General features: G+C 32.4%; 1 protein-coding gene across 7 annotated transcripts in view; it reads left to right on the top strand.

The window, feature by feature from the left end:
* Positions 1 to 15,597, top strand: part of LOC114931603 (uncharacterized) — a 129,348-nt gene extending 113,751 nt beyond the window's left edge. For all 7 annotated transcript variants that reach the window (XM_029303725.2, XM_029303730.2, XM_029303724.2 and 4 more), the window contains 3 exons: positions 1,292 to 1,561; positions 2,889 to 3,145; positions 11,744 to 15,597. In XM_029303725.2, the coding sequence (XP_029159558.2) occupies positions 1,292 to 1,561; positions 2,889 to 3,145; positions 11,744 to 12,142 (926 nt within the window). In that variant the 3' untranslated portion in view covers positions 12,143 to 15,597. The remainder of the gene's footprint in view (positions 1 to 1,291; positions 1,562 to 2,888; positions 3,146 to 11,743) is intronic.
* Positions 15,598 to 25,720: the final 10,123 nt, after the last annotated feature.

The raw sequence follows: 25,720 nt of genomic DNA, 5'->3' as shown, positions 1-25,720 counted from the left end.
GAAAAGTCCTGAGCCATCTTTTGATCTGAGCTTTCTTTTTGATGCTATAAATTGTTAGTTTGCCAATCAGTGCATGGCTACAACAGAAAACAACGTAGGCGGTGCCTACGGCGTAGCCATGCGCTGATTGGCAAACTTTAACAATTTATAACACTACTGCAATTTCTGTATCTCACATATGAAAAATATTTTAAATGTTGAATGTTAAATTTGGTCCAATATTCCAATAACTTTGTTGCAGCGACAATATAACAGGAAACATAAATAATCTATGACTTTCGATAGATATACAAATTTTTAAATTAAACAGTAAATCTCAAACTCAAAATTGCAAGATGATAATCGAAATCTAAATATTGTTTAATTCATTATTAATTATTAATTAGAATAATATTTTATAAGTAATATTGATAGACAGATAAATAAATTATGAATTAATATTACGAAAAAAAAGCTCAGATCAAAAAATGGCTCAGAACTTTTCGATTAAGTTTGTTGTCCTGCATCTGATGGTGTGCTTCGTATATATTTGTTTAATTATATCCTGTATACTCCACCTGTATACTTCAACGAGAGAATGTGCATCGGATTCGTCGGATCGAAAATTCGTCCGATCGGGTCCATAGTCTACCTCTTCAGTGCTTATTTAACTTATCAGTGCCTGCAATGAATGGCACTAGGTCTTCGAAGCATTGAACTGATAATATCTTTTTCTATTTTGCCCGTCTACACGTTCTCTTGTTTGTGTGAACAGAGTATACATACTATATATTTACAACTGTATATTTTGTTCAATTCACACTTGAAGGAGAATATGACAGTATCTTACCTTCAAGTAAACGTAATTTTTCATGGCACTACTGCAATTTCTGTATCTCACATATGAAAAATATTTTAAATGTTGAATGTTGAATTTGGTCCAGTATTCCAATAACTTTGTTGCAGCGACAATATAACAGGAAACAAATAATCTATAACTTTCGATAGATATACAAATTTTTAAATTAAACAGTAAATCTCAAACTCAAAATTGCAACATGATAATCGAAATCTAAATATTGTTTAATTCATTATTAATTATTAATTAATAAAGAATAATATTTTAGATGTAATATTGATAGACAGATAAATAAATTATGAATTAATATTACAAAAAAAAGTGAAAAATCTAATATACAAGTCGTGACAATTTAACTATCGAGTGCAAGGACAGTTTGAATTGTGCACCATCGATGAGACTTGGGAGATCACTTATATTGATGATAAAGCAGTTTGCTTCAAACATTTTCAGTGACCGCGGAACCCCAGGTAAATGGGGATGTCATCGGTGGAGACTCGAGTATCGCCTCGACGCCACCATCACAAACCCACGCAACGACGACGATGTCCGCTACGCAAGCAAGTCCGTGGTTGGACGACGAGCCAGTAGTGAAAAGTCCGCCAGAACCAACAAGAGTGAAATCGCCAGAACAGATGATTATGCGCTCGCCAGAACCCGTAAACTGGACTGTACCTCTCGATACCGGCAAGACTTTCACCGTTACACAAAACGTTCGAGAAGGTAGAATCATTTTAGTGGCATAATAACGTGAACTTAATTAAAAAATTGCGTTTATTTGATCCTCTTAAGGGACAAAGGCGTTTTTTGCAAAGAGCGTTCCCAAATCTTTTACCATCATCACTTTAACTTCTTACCCAGCAAACACCGATATATAATTGTTACATTGCTATAATAAAACGGAATATAACAGGTAATATAACGTGTACGTTACATGTAACATTCATGTTAGTTGTAATTTCCCACTCATAGATGTAACATTTTAATATAACATATATTACATTGTAGTTATATTGTAATTATATACCAAATAGCACATTGATGTATTGATAAGTCAGTGCTATCTTGGGATATAATGACAATATAACTACAATGTAATATATGTAATATTAAAAATGTTACATCTATGAGTGGGAAATTACAACTAACATATACGTTACATGTAACATGCTTAAGTATATAACATTTAAGTATATAACATTTATATACTGTGTTTGCTGGGTATAGTCTGGTCATAAGTAACTTTATAACTATAATTTCTCTTTTCTCTTCCGCTTCATTTTTCTTTCCTTTTCTTAACTTTCTCCTCCTTTCACAATTCTTTTCTAAGAGAAACCTCTTATGAGGCATATGTCTAACTTTATAAGAGGTTTTTAGAAAAGAATTGTGGGAGGAGGAGAAAGCGGTTAAGGAGAGAAAAGGAGGATGAGGAGAATAAGGAAGAAAAGGAGATGGGAGAAAGGAGGAAAAAAGGATTATTTGTAAAAAAGGGATTATAGTTGTAAAATTACTTATGTGTGTGTGTGTGTGGCCAAATTAAAAGAAATTAAGGTGATCTTAAAGCTTTGTTTTATCGATAGCAGCGCGAAGTTGAATTCGAGCATAAATCTTTATTAGTTATGCATGCAGATTTAACAATTCTTTTAACCTTCCCTCCTCCGTTTGTTAATATTAATGCTTTAATTGTGGAAAAGGATTTATCAGTCTGTATATTCATTCAAAAAGATTAGTACCTGAATAATTTCCCTAATAGCATAACACATTCAAAAGATATTCAGAGGATATTCAGAAGATATCCAGATGACATTCGAACATCCTCAGGATGTTCTCTGAACATTTTTGGGATATGTGTGCTGTTAGGGTTATGATCACCCAGATAGCCAAGAATGTGCACTTAAAAAGATATTATAAAAGATTCGGGTACACTCCTTGCAAAAAAAGCATTTTTGTGGCTCCAAAAGGATCAAATAACGTTATTATTTTTTATTATTATTATTACATGAGGTATAATATATTACTCTGATTGTAAATCTAATTATTTCTGTTAAAGAACCCCTCATGCGTCCGCATAGCGAGGCAAAGACGTGGGCACCATCATCCGTACCATCAGCACCGCAATCGGCACCACCGGAGCTCGCAGCACAACACAAATCACAACATTCCCAGCACTCCGGTTATAAGTCGCCTGAGAGCGAAAGTGTCTCGCTCGGTAGTTTTAGCGGCATAAACGGCCACAAGGATCTGGACTCAGAAAGGGACAGTCCATTGCCCACGAACATACAGGATACATTAACGAAGACTGAGAAGGTCAGAAGCATAACTGTGCATACATATAAGATGTAAATTAAATTTTGGACATTTAAAATTTTTTTTAACATCCAGCTAACCATTTGCTTGAGAATTGTTAACAATCGGGAAATAATTTTCTACCCAATGCGGCTGCAAATCTAGGACCTTGAGTGTGCTCCAATTACAAGCAAAAGTTGAAAGTATACCCTAAGAGACATAGTTTTCAATTAAATCTTGACAATTTGTCAAGTTTAAAAATCCGCAAAAAAGAATTAATTTTCGCGCGCGTTGGCTCTTAGGGCGATTTAACTATATATATACCCAGCAAACACCGATATATAATTGTTACATTGCTATAATAAAACGGAATATAACAGGTAATATAACGTGTACGTTACATGTAACATCCATATTAGTTGTAATTTCCCACTCATAGATGTAACATTTTAATATAACATATATTACATTGTAGTTATATTGTAATTATATACCAAATAGCACATTGATGTATTGATAAGTCAGTGCTATCTTGGGATATAATGACAATATAACTACAATGTAATATATGTAATATTAAAAATGTTACATTTATAAGTGGGAAATTACAACTAACATATACGTTACATGTAACATGCTTGAGTATATAACATTTATATACTGTGTTTGCTGGGTATATATATATATTATTCGGGTATGTATATATATTATTCGGGGTTCGATAATTAATCTGCCACGTATTCGCTATATTCACTATCGGTTTATTTCCTGTCCTTCGTATAACTCAGCTGTGTGTGTGTTTCTTACGCTGTGCCGGAGAGGAAGAGACCGGATCCGCCGATACGCGTGTATATATATATCGCACATTGTCACCCCCGCCATACCACTTGCTCTCCTGTCCTAAACGCGATGTCATGCTTACGCGCCTATTTTGAAAAGACATGTAACTATGTAACACTCTTCCCTCTCTTAAGAAAAAAAAAGCAACAACAACAAAAAATCTACATGTATATGTGTTAATGACTCTGTTCTTTTTTTTTCTTCTTTTTATAAACTTGATTCCCCATAACACGTTGGGACTTTCTTTTCCCGCGCTGATCTCCGTGGTGTATTATCCACCTTTGTTTGCGCTGGGGTTTCCCTTACCATTCTCGCATTCTTGTCTACATTTACATCTCTCGAATTAATAACAGGTATTTGATTTACATTTGGGGGTTCGTAGTCGAACATATTGTCGCTCCTGTTATACGTATCTCTAATTGGACACTCGCCTTTTTTTGAATTTGATTAATGTGTCTTTTCCAACATTTATCATTATCTAAACAAATAATATAATGTGCATGACCGAGTCTTTGTTGCACGTAACCGAAAATCCATTTTTGTTTGCCGTAATAATTCCGACATTCTACTCATTCGCCGATATGTACTTCGCAATCTCTTATCGTACGGTTTAGTCTCGCAATTATTGCTTGTATCAATTTGTGTTGGCAACAATAAATCTAACCGTGTCTGCAAATTACGCTTTAGCATTTTCTCTGCTGGCGATTCACCCAACGACACATGAGGCAGATTTCTGTAATGTAATAGAATTTGGTACAAAGCTATCTGTAAGTCTTCCGTACTTGCTGAAAGACTATTGAATTTTTTTCTTAACATCTGCTTGAAAGTTTGGACGAATCTCTCCGCTTGCCCATTTGTCGCTGGATGAAATGGTGCTGTAGTTTTGTGTATTACTCCATTACATTTGAGAAAGTTTTTGAATTCACTAGATACAAAATGTCGACCGTTGTCTGACACTACCACCTCCGGTATGCCAAACGTTGAAAAAATTTGTCTACAGCATTTGATCGTTGTATTACTTGTAATATTTTTCGTAATGAGCACCGTTCACTTACACAAATATTAGCACCCAACAAATCGTTGCCGGTACATAGCGCAATGCGCATGCAACATTACAAAATTTTCTTACAAGCTTTCAATTACGATATCAAGTATAAAAATACGAAATTACATAGTAATGCAGATGGATTGTCGCGGTTACCAATTCAGTCAGAGGACGATTTCGAATACGACGTATTCGATATGATCGTTGTATTACTTGTAATATTTTTCGTAATGAGCACCTTTGGCCACTTTGAAAACGCGTCTACTGACACAAAAAAGTAATGTCCCATAAAGGGGCCTGCGTAATCAATATGTACTCTTTGAAACGCTCGCTCTGCTGGCTTCCACGTAAGTCTTTGTGTTTTTGGCGGATTGTTTCGAATTAAATTACAATTTTCGCAGTTCCTAGCTACATTCTCTAAATCATTGTCGATACCCGGCCACCAACAATATCTTCTAGTCATTGCCTTCATTTTAATAATGCCGAAGTGTTCCTCATGCAACTCTTGCAAAATTTTCTTTCGTAATTTCCGCGGCACTAAGACTCTACCGTTTCGTAAGATCACGCCACGTTGGCAACTAAATTCAGCAAGTGGAACATTGAATCTTTCTTTCGGCTTCAGCTTTTTGCCTGATTGTAACGCACGCGATAACTTTTGTAATTCTGTATCTTTTTCAGTTTCCGCTGCTAATTCTGTAAATGTGACTGGAAAGGATTCTATTAATTTAAGTTCGTATTTATGTACTACGTCGTATTCGAAATCGTCCTCTGACTGAATTGGTAACCGCGACAATCCATCTGCATTACTATGTAATTTCGTATTTTTATACTTGATATTGTAATTGAAAGCTTGTAAGAAAATTTTGTAATGTTGCATGCGCATCGCGCTATGTACCGGCAACGATTTGTTGGGTGCTAATATTTGTGTAAGTAGACGGTGGTCTGTGTAGAGTGTAAAACGATTTTCGTATAGAAACTGATAAAACTTTTTTATCGCGAAAATAATTGCATACGCTTCCTTATCGATCTGTGCATACTTCTGCTGTATTCGAGACAAAGATTGCGAAGCATATTGGATTACTCGCTCTGATCCATCTGGGTGCTTTTGCGAAAGGACCGCTCCTACGCCGTACATGCTTGCATCACATGCTACGATTAATGGGTGTTTGGGATTGTAATGCGCCAAAACTTTATTACTCGTAAACTCTCTTTTCGCCGCTAAGAAAGCTGCTTCGCACTCCTGTGTCCATCTGAAAATCACAGCTTTGCCGCCTTCCTTTTGTAACAATGTATGTAATGGCGTAAGTATTTCACTTAAGTTTTGAATGAACCGTCCGTAATAAATAATTAATCCTAAAAACGCACGCAATTCCGTTATATTTTTCGGGCGAGGCATTTTCTCAATGGCTTCCATTTTTCTTTTTTCTTTATGAATTCCGTTTTTATCAATGTAATAGCCACAATAATGTATCCCCTCTTTCAAAAATTCGCTTTTCTCCTTATTAATTTGTATATTTAATTTCGCTAAACGTGTAAGTACTTCCTTAAGTCGTTCCAGATGCACTTGGTCGTTCGGACCCGTAATTTTGATATCGTCTAAGAAAACAGAGACGCCCGGAATGCCCTTCAGTACAGTATCGATTTCTTTCTGCCAGATTGCCGACGCCGAAGCGATCCCGTATAATAGACGTGTACATTTGTATAATCCCCGGTGTGTGTTGAGGATTAATAACTCTTTATCCGCGGGATGAATTTTCATTTGTAAATAGGCCTGCTTCAGATCTATCTTTGAAAATTTTTGACCTCCCGATAGGGTACTAAAAAGTTCGTCTACTGTAGGTAACGGATATTCATTTACTAGTAATTGTTTGTTTACTGTCACGCTAAAATCACCGCAGAGCCTCATCGAATTGTCTTTCTTTAAGACTGGCACGATCGGCGTCGCCCATTCTGCCGCGCTCGTTTCTTGTAAAACTCCCTCTTTAACGAGTCTATCGATCTCCCGATCTACTAAAGGTATTATTTTGAATGGTACTTTCCTTGCTTTAAGAAAAATTGGTTTCGCGTTCTCTTTTAGGATAAGCCGCGCTTGTATTCCCTTGATTTTTGTACTTGAAGGATCCAAATCGTTTTCGTAACCGCGCAGAAATTTATATAATTCAGTTCCTGTATTTGAGTTTAACGTAAATACCGTATTGGTCAATTGTACGCCTAACTGACGAATCTACTCCCGTCCCATGAGTGGTTCTCTATCCATGACTGTAATGTACATATTTAATGACTTGATAATCCCTTTGTAACGTACGTGTAGTTTTACGTAACCTACAACCGTAATTGTTGTTTTGTAAAATGTAAATAATTTCAAATCTGTGTTCTCTATTTGTGCATCCGGAAACCAACGCTCAAGAAAATATTTACTAACAATTGTAACCGCCGCTCCGCTGTCTATTTCGAAACGCACATTTTTCTCGTTTACATCGACGGAAACAAAATACCTATCTCTATGCTTAATACGTTCCGTATTCATCCATAAAATGTCGCTTAATTGATGCGCCTTTGCTTTATTCCTTCTCATGCATACTTTTGCTAAATGACCTTTAATGCCGCAATTTGAACACACGATTTCTCTATTCAATGTGCATTTCGAAGCTAAATGCTTACCTCCGCATCTATAACATGTAGCGCTATTTATACCGTTTGTATTGTTATAATTTGGAACGTCCTGTATGGCACGCTTTGCTTTCTGGAACACAGCTGGTCTGTTTACTGCCGGCTTCTTGTGTTGTGACCGTTTGTCCTTCTTCCCCATTGCCGCTTCTTTCTGGCCCACGTAGTCCACGGATGATACTCCCGCTGCCTGAATTTGCAGGTGCAGGGGCGTAGAATTCCTGCAAATGTGATGCGACTGTGTTGTACGTCTGCGTGTACGGGTTGAGAGGTGCTAACTTGTCGCATAATATATCGAAAGATTTACTTCCGATGAAATGTAGTAGGTACGCCACTTTCTGTGGTTCAGGAACCTTGAAAACTGTAACGGCTTCCTCAAAACGTTTTAGCCAACGCTTCCAATTTGTAACGGCAGGATCGAAAGCTTCTATTGCGAAACTTCCATGCACGATTGCCTCAGCCATGGCAGAATCCGCAGTACCGAGTTGTGGTCCGTAAAAAAAAATTTACTCGGCACTCAATGTAACACGCACGTGTTCTTCTTTGCAGGGTTTTGTACTCTTCTCTTAACTTTTTGTGCGGTATCCCATCCTCGTCGTCAACTGTTGTGTCCCCGCTTGGGAAAGGGGTTCGATAATTAATCTGCCACGTATTCGCTATATTCACTATCGGTTTATTTCCTATCCTTCGTATAACTCAGCTGTGTGTGTGTTTCTTACGCTGTGCCGGAGAGGAAGAGACTGGATCCGCCGATACGCGTGTATATATATATCGCACATTGTCACCCCCGCCATACCACTTGCTCTCCTGTCCTAAACGCGATGTCATGCTTACGCGCCTATTTTGAAAAGACATGTAACTATGCAACAATATGTATATATATAATGTGTGTGTGTGTATATATATATATATATATATATATATATATATATATATGTATATATATAATGTGTGTATATATATATATATATATATATATATATATAATATAGTTGAAAGCATATCCTAACATCAAGTTGGGTGTAACGCTAGAGCAGATCTATCACTAACAGTGCGATGACAGATTGACGCAACAAACTGAAAACAGATTTGCGCCAAATACTCAGCAAATCGAGGAAAAATAATTAAGTAAAAAAGGATAAAAAAAAATAAAAAAACATTTAATAATTTATAATAATTGAAAAAGAAATAAAAATAATTATAAAAAATAAAAATAATTATTTTTATTCTTTTTTAATATTATGAATTATTAAATGTTTTTTTATTTGTTAATGTTGAAACGTTTACTCGTTATTTATTTGATTTCTTAACTGTTTTTCAATTTTATTATATTTTTTATTATAATTATTTTAGATAGTATTATTTGTATATTTTGCAATAAAGATTCTGGTAATTTCGTATTTATTCGACTCGAAAGTCGGATTATTATTTAATGTTTGATTTATTTGTATTTGCTTTTTTTCATTTTTTACTTAATTATTTTTCTTCAAATTGGTGAACGTTTGGCGCAAATCTGTTTTCAGTTTGCAATTGACGAATCTGTTTTCAGTTTGCGATTGACGAATCTGTTCTCAGATTGTTGCGTCAATCTGTCGTCGCACTGTTAGTGACTGATCTGCTGTTAGGATATGCTTTCAACTATATATTATATATATATATATATATATATATATATATATATATATATATATAGTTAAATCGGCCTAAGAGCTAACGCGCGCGAAAATTAATTTTTTTTCGCGGATTTTTAAACTTGACAAATTGTCAAGATTTAATTGGAAACTATGTCTCTTGGTTTGAGATCATCAATTTCCTTCCCCCTTAATCTCCTGTAGAAAAATTGACGAGAAAAATATTAGTCTGAAAGTCGCTGAATCGGGAAACGAACCCGAGACCTTTCGTTTACCGGGCCACTACTCTTATCACTAAGCTATTCAGACCCTTTCAATCCAATACTTCTCTCTGCCTTATAACTATTTATAAATAACGCCATAAGTTAGATTGAGGCGTGTAAATAAATATTAAGAACAATCAAAGAAAGTTTTTTTTAATTTTAAATTTTATCTATTGGCGACTTTCATCAAATTTGAATTATTAAGAACGATGTTGACGGCTCTCGAGATATCCATATTATATTATATATCCACATCATATACCTATACATATATGGGGCATTCCGTACCAAATGAACGACTTTTTTCCCCGACCATTTCTTATTTACTTCATTTTTTTTATCTTTTTGTATCTATTGAAAGCAGCTTCCATGAATTTTTTTAGATTTTTATCTTTATTAATTTCCGAGTTATATATTTTTAAAAACATGAATTTTTTGAATTTAAAAAATTTCAAATATTTATAACATAAAGAAAAATAAATATATTGTCATGAATAAGGTGATCATTTTTTTTGTCTTTGAATGTATTTTTCAAACAAAATATTGAAATAATTAAAAAAGAAAATTTAATTCTAGTTTTGAGACTTTTGCGACCATTGGAATTATCAATGCAAAAGGCTTCCGGATGGATGCCGCGTGCTTGAACAGCATAATGCCGACGTTTCGCAAACGTTGCAGTTTGCATCTTCAGGGCTGAGAGCTCCGATACTGAGCCTTCTTGGATTGTGATCCCAAGATGTGATTAATATACAGAGCCTTAATAATTTCTGAACCAACTTCCCTGAATGAAGAATTAGAATATCTCAACCGAGTCTTGACCAAGAATGGGTATAACAGCAAAGACATCAATCAAACAACTGAAAGGCTGAAAAACAAAATTTCCAGTTCTACAAATATGAGTACATCGAGTGAAAAAGAAGAAGAAAAAGAAGATAAAAAATGGACAATTCTTCCATACCTTCAGGATACAACAGAACGCATTAGTAGGATCCTGGGTAAACACAACATCAAAGTAATTTCCAAATCTTAAAAAAAGATTGCGCAACTACTTCCTAATCCTAAGGACCAGAGACCACACTTAGAAACACGAGGTGTATACAGGATTCTTTGTTCCTGCGGAAAAGTAACATAACTGCGTACAGAAACTGGGAGAAAGATCAGTACACGAATTAAGGAATACCAACGGAGTGCCAAGGTCATTTTAATCAATCAGTCTTGGCAGAACATTGGATGGAGACGGGACACCCGGTACAACACGACAAAGCAACCAAACTAGCCTTCTCGCAAAGCTATTTCGCCAGGAAACATCGTGAAGCCTTAGAAATTCTGAAGCATCCCGATAACCTCAACCGCGACAAAGGTTATCAAACCTTATTTGGCACATTGCCCTTAATATACACTCACACCAGAGGGCCTCATAATGGAATACTTTCCCGTAGATGAAAAACCTTCCACAATATACATAAGGACCACAACTCAAAAAGGCTCAGTATCGGAAATCTCAGCCCTGGAGATGCAAACTGCAACGTTTGCGAAACGTCGGCATTATGCTGTTCAATCACGCGGCATCCATCCGGAAGCCTTTTGTATTGAAAAAAATTTGATGATATTTTAGTCAATTTTAACCGAAATTATTTTTTTTTCTTAATGAGACCTTTTCGGTTTTTTATAAAAATGTATAACATTTTAGATTTCAAACATAAATTTTAAGCTTTTGGCAAAAAGGATATTTAAATATTTTCGATTTTTTAAAGCCATTTTTCGAATTTTTTTTCAATAATTACATTTTTTAATTGTTTACTCACTATTTTGACTTAAAAAAATTAATATTTACAAAATTAATAAGCACTCGTTTCGAAAAGTCAGGAAAAAATTCCTGATGTTGGGAAATATTTACTGAATTTATGATGACAAAATATGTTTCTCATTTGCGGCCATTTAACAAACAAAAGTTGTTACCTACATTTGCCTTCGCAGAAATGGTTAGCTGAGCATGAATAGGTCAATAGGTCCCGGCTTTGTTTCTATATGTACTTTAATCGTGGAAAAGCATTTATTATTCTATTCAATCAATAAAAAGAAAAGCGCGCACAAAAATAATCGTTTTATCGATAAAACACAACGATTTTGGGATCACCTTTAAAAAATCGTTTTCTTTTATATTTAATTCTAGATCACCGATATTGTGGAGGAGACGAAAGAGCGACAGAGTCCAGAATCACTGGTGAAACCCGCAGCAGGTACAAGATGTCTGGAAGATCCAGCTTCCGAAATGGAGAAGAAAAAGGACAACGTACCGACAACAATTACGAAGATGTTGGTGACGACATCGTCATCTACGTCGCATGCACCACAACAGAGTTACCGTATTCTTGAGGCTGAGTCGTCGCCCCAAGATACTGGCGGTACCACGAGCACCGGAAGTAGCACCATGAGCGGCTACCATGTTTTAGAGGCACCAGCAGTAGGGCCAGATTCGACACAACGCTCGGCGGCAAGTGACGTTCTTGAGAAAGCACGCAATCGCTTTGACAAGTTCTGGGGAAAAGGTAACAACGGCACGGAGAATTAGAGTCCGTCGCATCCTTCGAAATTACAGGACAGAAAGATAAGAGAAAAAATAGTTCAACGAGAATTCCACATTTTTCGTCGCGGAAAGACGAGCGATGGCCCTCCCGGGAAAGGGACAAGATCACTTCACCTCTCTAGCAATCAGTCTGTCCACGTACTTTCATAGCTGCAGCAAAGAGGTGAAGAAATGGGCCGAGATGATGTCCCCGTAAGAGCTTTTCTTATTGATAATCGATGATGATTCAAGATCTTCACGACCGAAATCTCTAAATTTCTTCATTAGCCTAATACCAACATTCTGACATTCGAGAGTTGCTGAAGAGTCATGCGCCTATACCGAATATAAATTAATATTATAAATAAAATAACTCAAAGAGTGCGATCATCAATAAAAATATAATCACTAAAGATAAAAAGATAAGGAACACAACTATAAAGTCTAATCAACAATACTTAAAGATTCCTGAAAGGTTATGATCGATAATTTTGATTTACGCTTACAATTTGATTTATTTATTGCGAGAACAACTAAAATACAAATACTAGATGAAATAATCAAGATGATACGGCATATTCCTCTCCAAATAGCAAACTGAAGTCATTCCCTTATAAAAATTTATCACTCGTAACGCCAATTTATCTCTTATTTTGAGTACTTAATCACTTATTTCGAGTACTTAAATTACTGTATATCAGTATTTTAAGTACTCGAAATAAGTGATTAATTGGTGTTACTAGTGATAAATTTCTACAAGGGTTAAACGTCAAAATGACATTATTTTGACATTTAATGACGTTATAGTTTCCTACTTGGGTTGGTTAAAGCAAAATTAGATCCTAAAACTTTCACGAAGAGAAACTTGAAAAAATAAAGAACTTTATTCAATTATCAGAACATCAAATTTTATCGATCATTGATAAGAAAGTTTTTTTGCTTTTTCTTTGCAATCAGAAAATAGATAGTAGGACGCAGTATCGTGGAGATCCGCATATAGATCATCATCATTAGTTATAAAAAAATGAGGTAATTGCAGATAGAGAATGAAGAATCCGAATGAATCCGGATCAGGATGAAGGATTAACATCAGAAACTTATAACGATGACGGTGCGTGCAGGTTATGCGTCGGTCTCGAACTCAAGAAATGACTTGAGAAAATATAATTAATTTATTATAACACACATACACACATTCACACATGCATACAAATATAAACACACGCAAAAAGATATATACATATATCTTTTGATTCATCAGCGCTTACCCCAGATAGCAAGCATACGTCATTTTAATGTTTAATGACGTTAGTTTGCTACTTTGGACGTTGCAAGATTTCATAGATTGCAAATATAAAATACACGTCAGGATGCATATAATAACTAATAAATTTATTTGTTCATCTTGTTTGGAATATTTTCTATGTAAAAAAAGCAGAAAAATATCATATTACAAAGTGTGCCTATTAAAATATATTGTTTTTATTTATACTAGTATAAATATGGAATAATAAAATATATAGCATTTTCTTTTTTTTATGCAAAATTAGTCCAAAGAATGGAAAATTTTTAAATATTTTTCTTATATCCATACACATACACACAAAACATATATATATATATATATATATATATATATATGCGGGTGCAAATACACATACGCACATACATAATACGTGCATTTATTGACACGTGAACAAGTATTTAAGACAAATACATACACATTTACGCGAAAACATTAACGTTATATAGGATATTAAAGTGATCCCGTACATACGAGATCCATATAGTTAAAAATCCGAATTCTTTTTCCATTTATAAAACTCGAAGCCGAGTACCGAGTATCGATAGATAAAAAAAACAGCTTGTTGCTATAAATAAATAAAATCGAAAAGAATAAGTAGCCTTTGAATAATCGCTTCTCGTGCGTTTTATATAAGTCTATATACGGAATATATATTATAATTATATATTAACACGTATACACACTATGTATACAATTATGAGATAGAGCACTCGCGGATTATAAATAAAGTGCAGTATTGCATTATTGAGAATTCTTCAGATCGACAATATATCAATTATTAAATAATATTATTCAGTTAAATAATATTATGTATTTTTACTTTTATTATTTCGAGAAGATTGTTATATCTTATAACATTTCACGACGAAGTAGTTACAATCGAATTAATTGAGTTTTACATATTTATATAAATGTAATATATTTGAAATATTTATTTAAATTGTAGTGTATTTGTATGTGTATAATTTTTTTATTTTTTCTGTTTTCAAATTTTCTTTTATTTTTTTAAAATCTTTTTATGTAGAAGATTTTTTGTCTAAGATAAGAATTACACATAATTTAATAATCGAAGAAATCTGTGGAATTCTTGAGCTGCAAAACGCGAAATAAATTTCTTTTCGAATAGAGAGAAGATCTCTCTTTTTTTACATGTTATTGCTATGAAAAAAATACTTGCTCCATTTTCCCAAATGAAATCTCGACCATTTCACGTGTGATTTTGTAGACAAGTTTATTCGTTCATTATTATTGTTGAGGATTTCTAGCTAAAAAATGTTATAAAATAAATGATTTCTCTTAATCACTTTTGAAATATATAGCTTTAAGCACATTTTCCATGCCGCTTATAACAATTTGATTTTAACAGTATTAACATATCTTATATGTATAAGATTAATTATTTAAATGGTCGAGAGGACGGTCTCGAATGATTTAATCATCATCATTTATGAAGCAAAAAATAAATCACTGTAGTGAGGTGTAGCGTTTTTTCACAAATAGTATATATAGTGCGTTGAATATCTTCGCAATTAAGTTTTAACATAAAATATTGCTGCGTGTGTGACGACGATATAATGATGATAATGATAACGTTTTCGAGAAATGACCTCATCAGCGTTATATTCGATTATCAAAATTTCGAAGATGAAAATGCCGATGAAAAAAGTCGCGCATCACAAGAATAAAAGAACAAGAAGGAAAGAATAAAAAAAGGTGGACGCTATCTAACCACTTGCATGCTGTATATTCCGTCTGTTTTCTTATGCAAATGTGTATATATTCTTTCGTACGTTCTTCTTTGAAGAAAAGAATAATGACGACGACGACGACGATGATGATGAAAAAAATATCTAAAAAAACGCTCGAAGAGAGATCAATGACGGGCGAGAGTTCACCAATCTTTCGGACTTATTGGAATAAATATTGAAAATATTCTTGTTAAAATCAGCATTAAATATCTGCGATCTTTTAAGTAGCAAAAAATATTTTTAATATTTAAAAACTGAGAAGAGATTGAAATTTTTTTCATATCTATTCGAAGTTTTATAAGACATTTTAAATTAAATTAAATTATATTATATTCAAACGTTAAATGTTTTTGATATTCTATAGCAAGATGGTCAAAATAAACGATTTATTTCATTTCCGTCATTTATCAGTTGTTGGATAAATCAAAAAATTCGAAAAACACTCGCTCGTTTGAGGTAAAAAAAGGAAAAACAATTATGGAATTTTTCATATAAATTATAATCCATCCACAGATCCACGTCCAAAAACCAATTATTGCTAACGATAATAATGATAATAATAATTATGTTAATAATAATATTGAAAACACCGTTAAATACATAAAAAAAAACGAAAGCTGGAATAAACAATTGACGAAAGATTGGATGGATAGAGTTTATAGATTCATAAGATGACAAGATTCAAGATAAAAGGAAATGAAAATTGCTTTAACAGCGAGCGATCGTTGACGATGATATCGTTGTTCGATATTGAAAATGTTTTGAATTTTGACAAGAATAATTGTTAATTGGATTGTGAGAAAAGGATACACAATTTTTATCCAACGTATATAAAAATTTAGCTGTTGTGAAAGCTTTAAATCGATTTCAGTGATTCTCAGATTTTAGATCAAGAGATATAATATAAAAAATTGAGATCAAATTTTATTTAAAAAATTAAAATAACAAGAACGAGCAGACGAGCCGTAGCAGGGTGTTCGTGCTAATAAACAAAAATTTCAATGAATACAATTACCCCCAAAAAATACGTTTTGATTTATTTCAATTTAATTCAATTTCAATTCTTTATTCGTCCCCTATAAGGGATTGAAGGCGCTTTTGAAGGAGCGTTCCCCAACCTTACAAAACTCTTACAATTATACTTATATCTACTCTTATCTCTACTCTTACATCTAATTTACAAATAACTTAATTCTACTTTAACCTACTTATCTACTACTTTAGAGAGAGAAAGAGCCGTCCCTACTTATCGCTTCGCTTCGGCTTCCGATTCCCCATATATTCTCCACCACCTCATTCATACCTCACTCATTCTCCTCCTCATACTTCCCTCCTCCTTTTCCCCTCCCTCCCCCTTTTCTTCCGTTCTCCCCTCTTCCCTCTTTTTCTCTATTTCTCTCATCCATCCTTCCCCTTCTCCTCCTTCCTGCAATATTCCCTTCATTCTTTCCCACCAGTTTCCCTTCTCCCCTTCTCCCCCACATTCTCCTATCACATGCTCCCATGTTTCATCTTCTATCCCGCATAACCTACATCTTCTTTTCTCCTCTTCTTCCCAGTATCTCGCCCCTCTCATCTCATTGTTCATTCTGAACCTAACTATCCTTCTCCATCTACTTTCCCCCCATCCCTTTCTCAGGTATTCCGGTAAACCCTCCTCCTTCCATTCCCCATACCATCTATTATATCTCGACTCTCTTATCCTCTCCCATCTTTCCTCCTTTTGCCTTTCCCTGTCTTTCTGTTCCCACCCCTCATATACTTCCTCTCCTCTTCCCCTTTTTTCCTCCATCTCTTTCCCTTCTATTCCTCTTTCTTCCCAGAATTTCTCCCCTCTCTTCCTCCCACATCGTTCTTTCCTTTCCTCTTCTTATCCTCTCTTTCATATCCTCAAAACATTTCCTCGCTAAACTTCCTCCCCTTCCTTCCTCCAACTTCCTCTCATACCCTACCGCCCTCCTTCCTGCCCTTATCCTAAATTTGTCTTTTCCTATCTCCTCTCTTACCATATACCCCGGCGTGCACCAGTCTACTCCTAACGTCCACCTAATCCATCGCTCCTGCATTGCCTCCACCTCTCTCCTCTCCTTCCATCCCCATATTTCCGCCCCATATTCCAACACCGTCCCCACCAACCTTTCCATTAGCCATACTCTTTTCATCCAGTCTCCTGCAAACCTTCTCTTTCCCATTCCCCACACCTGTCTTATCACCGCTCCTGCTTTCCTAACTCTGTTCTTTACCTGCGCCTCCTGCCCCCCGTTCCTCTGTAGCTTATACCCTAAATATGTGAATTCTTTCACTTCCTCTAACCTTTTTCCTTTCCATCTCCACTCCACTCTCTTCATTCTTCCTCCTCCCTTTTTAAACCTCATTACCTTTGTCTTATCCACATTCACCTCTAACCTTTTCTTGTCCATATAACTTTCCATTTTCCCCAACATATGTAGTTTTGATTTATTTAAAACCATCTTTAGTGCAATATTACAATCAAAAAATAAACTTTAAAATTAAAAATTAAGCAAAAGGTAAAATACAATAATCAGTGATCACACGCATCGCAAATTTCAAAAGATAAATTATAAACCCTAATAGCAAAACTCGCAGTCATATAAATAAAATAAACCATAAAAAATAAATAAATAAATCCTAACAGATATATCAACGTAAAAAAGATCCAGTCATGTTATAATACTGTAACAGAATATATACGAAATAGTTAATCCCAGTTAAGACATAACAAATAATAAGAAATAATTTTTTTGAATACGGACAAAATTTTATTACATGGCAAACTGTCGAATTTACAAAGTCAGATCACAAATACACAGTTGAAAGACTTAGATCGAATGATAGCCGGATAAAAATGTACTCATATATAACAGTAATGAGAGAGAGTCAGGAGTGGGGGTACAAGGAGGGACAAGGAAAGAATGAGTAAGATGAACATTAATCAAGGGAATATATTCATCTGATAGAGATTCCGTATCACTTTGCTTATTTAATCCCTTTATTTGTCTTTTAATATGCACCGTTTCGAAGATTATTCTTTTTTTGGTAAGAAAGTACTTAACGTAAGGGATTGTAAAAAATCCTTTTGGGCGATTAGGATGAGCCTCATTATCAATATTAAAAATCAATTTTTTAATCCTATCGTTGATAGTAGCAAAGATCAAAGGTAGCGGGTAACCTTCTCTAAAAGAATCTCAATAATCTGTTTCAAGTTCTTCTCATGGAACCGAGGGTCTGAGATCATCAAAACTCTATCAACTAAACCAAAAATGACTTCTCTTTTATGAGCTTTTATGAGGATAGTTAGAATCAGACGAATATATTCCCTTTTAATGTTCATCCTATTCCTTCTTTCCTTGTCCCTCCTTGTACTCCCCATTCCTGACTCTCTCTCATTACTGTTATATATGAGTACATTTTTATCCGGTTATCATTTGCTCTAAGTCTTTCAACTGTGTATTTGTGATCTGACTTGTAAATTTGACAGTTTGCCATGTAATACAATTTTGTCCGTACGTATTCAAAAAAATTATTTCTTGTTATTTTTTTATGTCTTAACTGGGATTAACTATTTCGTATATATTCTGTTACAGTATTATAGCACGACTGGATCTTTTTTACCTTGATATATCTGTTAGAATATATTTTTTTATGTTTTATTTTATTTTATATGACTGTGAGTTTTGCTATTAGGGTTTATAATTTATCTTTTGAAATTTGCGATGCGTTTGATTACTGACTATTGTATTTTACCTTTTGCTTAATTTTTAATTTTAATGCTTATTTTTTGATTGTAATATTGCACTGAATGGTTTTAAATAAACCGAAACGTATGTTTTTGGGGTAATTGTATTCATTGAAATTTATTAGCACGAACACCCTGCTACGGCTCGTCTGCCCATTCTTGTCATTTTAATTTTTTAATTTTTTGAGCCTTTTCGTCGTAATTTTATTAAATTTTATTATATATTGTATTTATTATTTATTTATATATTATTTATTAAATATTTAATATTATATTTATATATTTTATTATTTATATATTTTATTATATATTTTATTGTTTATATATTATACTTATTATTATATATTTATTTCTCTTATTATTTAATTAAAAAAATAAAAAATATATAAATACAAATGTATTAATTATTTATAGTTTCCTGTTTTTAATATTTATAGTTCTCAAAAAAATTTGAATGTTATTTATAAAGAAAAAATCTGAGGACTATTGAAACATATGATGTATACGAATCGCACAGTAGCGCTTCCCTCCAAAAGTCCATTTGCGTAAAAAGTCGGCCTAATTTTTCATCCAAAGAATAATCTTTAACTTAGGATTGCGACAGATTTTTAGGCAAGAATATATAATAACCCTTTTTGTACGTTTGCCTTTTGCCCTTCAATGTTGAAAAATTGTAACGCGGTGATTAAATATTCTTACTCGATGTTGGAAAGCTGTTAACAAATCACTGAATTAAAAGAAAAGGAGAAAATAATAATGATACTTAGTGTTATAATAAATCGTGTGGTTTTGATTCACAAAATTCAAGATAAGCGATCCAGGCATATAACAAGCATTCATTATTTTGACGTCCAATGACGTCAGTTTGCTACTTGGGAATCTTTTATTGCAGCAACAAAATACAACAAAAATCCCGATTTTTTCCGAATAAAAACGAAATTGCACACAAGAGATGAGATATTTAAAGGGCGTCCAAGAAAGATATATCCCAGAATTTAAAAGATTAAGACAAATATCAGATTTTTTTACTATTATATTATCTTTTCGTTCGAATCTCTAGATTTCAGCAATAGGAGTTATCATCGTCACCGATTGTTCCATCGCAGATATAGCAGATATACAGTTTATGTGACAATGAAGGACTGGCTGCAACTCCAAATTCATTCGTCCGATGCAATCTGAATCTACAATTATTGCCTGTTGAATATTTTTTTATGAACGTTCTTCACATTTGAATTAAATATATATATATATATATATATTGTTATTTTTACTTATGCCAATCAGATTCGATTAAGAATTATCAATTTTAAGATAATAGTTAAAATTTGTTTATTATTACAAATCTACTATTACTAACATAAAAGTGAAAGAAAACAAATTTATATTTATATTTAATTTAATATTTATTATTTTATTTCATTTTCTCTATATACAGTCACATTAAGGCTATAGAGAAAATTGAATAATAATATGTTAGTTTTCGAAAAGCTTTCATGTAAGCTCAAATAAAATAAAATGGATTAAGAAAAGGAATAAGAATAAAATTAAATATGGAGATAGATAAAAATTAATAATGGATAAAAAAATAAAAATTAATGGATTAAAAAGGATTATTTGAAACGCATATATAAATTGCAGTGTTCTTAATTTAAAGTGATAGTTGCTTATTGATTCAAACATTAAGCAAGTCTTGCTCTTTTTCGCTTAATAAAGATTTAAACGCGCTATTAAAACGGAAATATATGATACATATGGCTTACAGTACATTAAAAAAAACACTCTGCAAGCTTACACTGCCCGTCCGAATTCAGAAATCGACATGTTTTGTGATGTTAGACCACATGTTCATTTCAATCTTAAGAAATAATCTCTCTTCCTCCTCCAAATGAAAGCAAATGCAAATGTTACGTCCACCACATCTAGCATTTTTATTGTTAGCATCTTTATTAAATATTATTACATTTGTATCGCGTGTTCGCAAGTTTATTTATAAGCGTATTTAAGATATTCACTACGAAATTTCGAAATTTTCTCAATTCATAAAAAATAAAATCATTCTATTGTGCCACTTGACTATATGTTGCGAGACTCATATATAATTAGCTAATTATAAGCTAATTATTAATCTTTAACTTATTAGGGGAAAGTATGCTAAATCATATCTCTACTGTATTTTTTAAACAGAATTAAAATATTTTAAGATATTCACGTTATTGTATCGCAGCTACAGTGAAGCTTCACTCAAATGCCACAATATTTGTTTCATTTTCAAGCGATCCGTTGGTGAGTGACGTCATAAATTTATTTGGTATGATTTTCATGTAATATTTGGCACCCTATGCCTAAGATATCACATATTGAGAATGATGAGCAATTAAACTTATTATTAAAGCATTTTTTCATCTTATTTAATCCTATATATGGAAGCGTTAGCAAAATTGCCTAGTGAAAAATGATTGGCCGAATCGTTATTGATTCGACATCGATTCGACGAATTTGACATCGATTCGACAACGAATCAACGTCGATTTGACCATCATTTCTCACTGGGCGTTGAAATGTTTTAAGATTATTTTTTTACTCATAAATTTGACAATAGAAGTTTGATAAAACGTACCACTAACTTTTTCCAAACTATACTGGTAGAATTATTATTATTATTATTATTATTATACTATTTTTTTACTTGGGCATTCGTTTTTTTCTTTATAATTAAATGGACAATTAAATATAATATTATCAAAGGAGGGTGTTAAAAAAATGCCGCTTTTTGTTCTCAAGTGCAAAGTGAATAGATATTGAAAAATCATTGTTTGGATCCTCAGGTAAGAGGAAATGACAATTATTTGTCCGAGAAATAGTGAGACATTGCTAGAATGGTTTAAATGTAATAAAAAATATTTACATATAAACGGTTAATAACTCAAAAACCATTATTGTGGTCAGAGTTGTGAGTACTATACCTTCACGTGGTGCATCCTGGATAATGCTAAAGTAGTCCGTAATCTTTACATGCAAAATGTACTCATAATTCTGAATTATGGTTTTCCAATTATTAACCGTTTATATATAAATAATATTTTAATACATTTAAGCCATTCTAGTAATGTTCCCATCATTCCTCAGACAAATAATTGTCATTTTCTCTTATCTAAAGATCTAAACAATGATTTTTCAATGTCTATACACTTTGCACTTAAGGACGAAAATCAACACTTTTTTAACACCCTCCTTTGATTATTATATCGAGATACTATATTTATTTATCTTTCTGTGTAATACAAAATATATTTTTGTTAAATTTTTTAAGATAATTTATGATTGTGAATATGACACATTCTTGTAGATATATATTTTGCTGCAGACTGAGAACTTTTGTAAAAAATAAAATTTCATTTTTGTTATAATGTTTTAATTTTATTGTTAGAGATTTTTAAAAGCTCATACAATTAACAAATCAATATTTTAAATGATACTAAATTAATACTACTTTTTTTAATTTTAATTTACAATATGAAATAATGATAGGTAAATTTAATTGTGTTTAGCGACAAAGAACCATAGTTTCAAATAAATACAAAAATTTTGTTATTTCTTTAATAATTTGATTACAATTTTAATATTTTTGAAGGTTATAAAACTAATTTATTACATTTAATCAATATGTATTGATATAAACAAAACAGTTTAAATAAAAATTATAAAAATAGACTCGAAAGTTGAAACAATTAAGAACGCGAACGTTTTGATCCAATTTTTCGGATCTTCTTCAGCGCAGTACAAAAAGCAAAATTAAAATCAAATAAGTCTAAATGTTTTTGACGTATAAACGTCTAATAAACATATTTAAAACGCGGTTACATCAGTAAACGAAAAAACGTCGCAAGATTAATATGACTCTCACTAAGCCATCACAATTACGTTACTGTGGGAAGCGATCCTCACTAGTTTTCTGACTACAAGGTTGGCAGGTGTTAAAATATAAAATATTACTCGCATCATATATTTATGATGTGACAATATTTTAATTGTAACAGTAACAAAAGTGATGCTAGTGTAATCCTCATGCCAGTAGAACGGCTCAGAGAAAAACTCAGTTTTAAAACATTATAACAAAAATGAAATTTTATTTTCTACAAAAGTTCTCAGTCTGCAGCAAAATATATATCTACAAGAATGTGTCATATTCACAATCATAAATTATCTTAAAAAATTTAACAAAAATATAATTGGAAAAACATTTAGACTTATTTGATTTTAATTTTGCTTTTTGTACTGCGCTGAAGAAGATCCGAAAAATTGGATCAAAACGTTCGCGTTCTTAATTGTTTCAACTTTCGAGTCTATTTTTATAATTTTAATTTAAACTGTTTTGTTTATATTAATACATATTGATTAAATGTAATAAATTAGTTTTATAACCTTCAGATTACTTCTGCTCTTATTAGCCCTTTATATGTGTAATACTTCATTTGAATTAAAAAGCATTTAATTAGTATATTGTTTAATATTTTTCTTAGTACGATTTAACATATGTTTTTTCCTATTATGTGTATTTTATAATTTGACAATTCGCGCCTTGCTCTTACTTTTATTCCATAATTTAAATGCACTTAAAATTGTTGTTATATTACAATATGTAAATAAGAAAAATTGTAGAAAAAGGCTTGGATTTTTTTTTTTATCAAGATTAATATATGTATTGCGAAATATTTTATATTTTCTTGATATACCATTTTCCGTTGACAAAAGACACGTGTAGAAAGATATTGTGGATGGTCATCGTTACTGAAGATATAAACTCTCGATTTATGGCAAAATAGCTTTTTGCCATAAAAGTTCGCGATAAAAGTCAAATACGTGCTGGACACGTTGTGCGTTACTTTTGTAATTGTGCGAAAATATATGCAAAAAAAACAAAAAAGTCTAAATAGAAAGCAGAATGCTTTGAAGAATTTAACATCATTTCTGAGAAGAATCAAATTTGCTATTAACTATATCCAAGTAGCAAACTGACGTCATAAGAACAAAATAACATTACTATGACGTCTAATGACATCATTTGATGTCAAAATGGCGTACGCGCTTGCTACTTGGGATTATTAGTCAAGACAAAACATATATAGAACAGTGCGAATGAAAAATCCGGAGAAAACTTAAGAAATTACATAAGGTAATATAATCAATATTGAAATTAATTTTCGAAGAAAATTTATGATATTATCTTTTAGACATCTTGCTGAATGTATGATGGGTTTTCCCAAACCGTCATCGACTGATTTTCTGCCTCGCCCATATACTATAAATAATAATTAATAATTAATAATTATTATAAAAAATTATAAATAATAATTAATAATTATTATAAAAAATGCGAGAAAAAAGGAAAGCGAGAAACAAAATAGAATTACAAAGAAAATTAAATATATGGTATAAGTAACTATATATAAGTAACTAATTTAAATAATTTTAAATTAATTACTTATATAGATATAAAAATTTTTAACTCGAGGTTATGTTATTCGAATTTTTTACTATAATTATCAATTTAAATGTCAGAATTATCTTTCACGATTTAAATAATGTTCTCTTATTCCTTGATATCCTTCTTTTATCTATTAAAGAATTTCGAATTTATTTTTATCTTTATCTGACAGCCAACGATTGAAAAGCTAACAAGCGCAGCTGATCGAAAGCCGCCCAGGTAACAAAACGTACGTCATTTTAACATCGAATGACGTCATTAGACATTGAATGACATTGGATGTCAAAATGACGTCATTTTGACGTTTAATGACGTCAGTTTTGCTACTTGGACGGTATCAAATTATTGTATTGAAGACTAAGATTGAAGATTACAAGTTGAATTCAATCAGAATAAGGAATCAAAGATTTCTTTTTGTTATGATTATGCATAAATTCTAATCTTCAATCTTTAGTAATAGTAACAACGACACTAGTTTAAGAAATGTTTAAAAAATGATAATTTCATTATTTTATCACTCATCTTTACTCATTCATTTTCGCTCTCGGCAATTTGTTATAATTTGAGATTTGAAAAATAAATATAAGTCAACGTACATACCCTTTAAATACATATACATATGTCACTAGCTTCTAATCGAGTATTTATTGAAACGGTGTATCTCTATTAATTATTATACATATATATAATCTGAATCAAGGAATTTTTATTCTGATTTATATTTTATTGAAAAATATATGATGAGATTCTCCTATAAGAGAGAAAGAGAGAGAGAGGGGGGAGGAAGGGAGGGAGGAAGGGAGAGAGAGGAAGAGAAAGAGAGGGTGAGAGAAAGAGAGAGGGAAGAAGAGAGAGAGAGAGAGAGAGAGAGAGAGGAAGAGAGAGAGAGAGGGAGAGGAAGGAGAGAGAGGGAGAGAGAGAGGGAGGTCTAAAACTATATACTGATCCATTAATAAATGATTCAATCATATTTATACGCATATAAAAAACGTTATATTAAAATATTTTTTAAGATTAAGATATGATGTCATCAAATCCGCCATCACAAACAAAATGTAAATCGGCATCATCCTTCACTTTTAAAAATCCAGCAAATGTTTCTTTCTTTACCCTTTATTCAATGATTGTACATAAATATAATATAGCTTATTAACATTGATGATAGTATAGACGAGACATGTTGCTATAAAATAGAACATGCTCAACCCCTACACATTATATGTTCTAGCAGATATATATTATTTTTCATTACTTATGGTTATATATAGAAAAACTTGTAATAATA

The sequence above is a fragment of the Nylanderia fulva genome, unplaced genomic scaffold, assembly GCF_048542155.1.
Source record: "Nylanderia fulva isolate GAGA-0341 unplaced genomic scaffold, ASM4854215v1 Scaffold58, whole genome shotgun sequence".
Taxonomy (NCBI): Eukaryota; Metazoa; Arthropoda; class Insecta; order Hymenoptera; family Formicidae; genus Nylanderia; species Nylanderia fulva.
The sequence above is the reverse complement of the archived record's forward strand: the minus strand, read 5'-3'. Positions and strand labels throughout refer to the sequence as shown.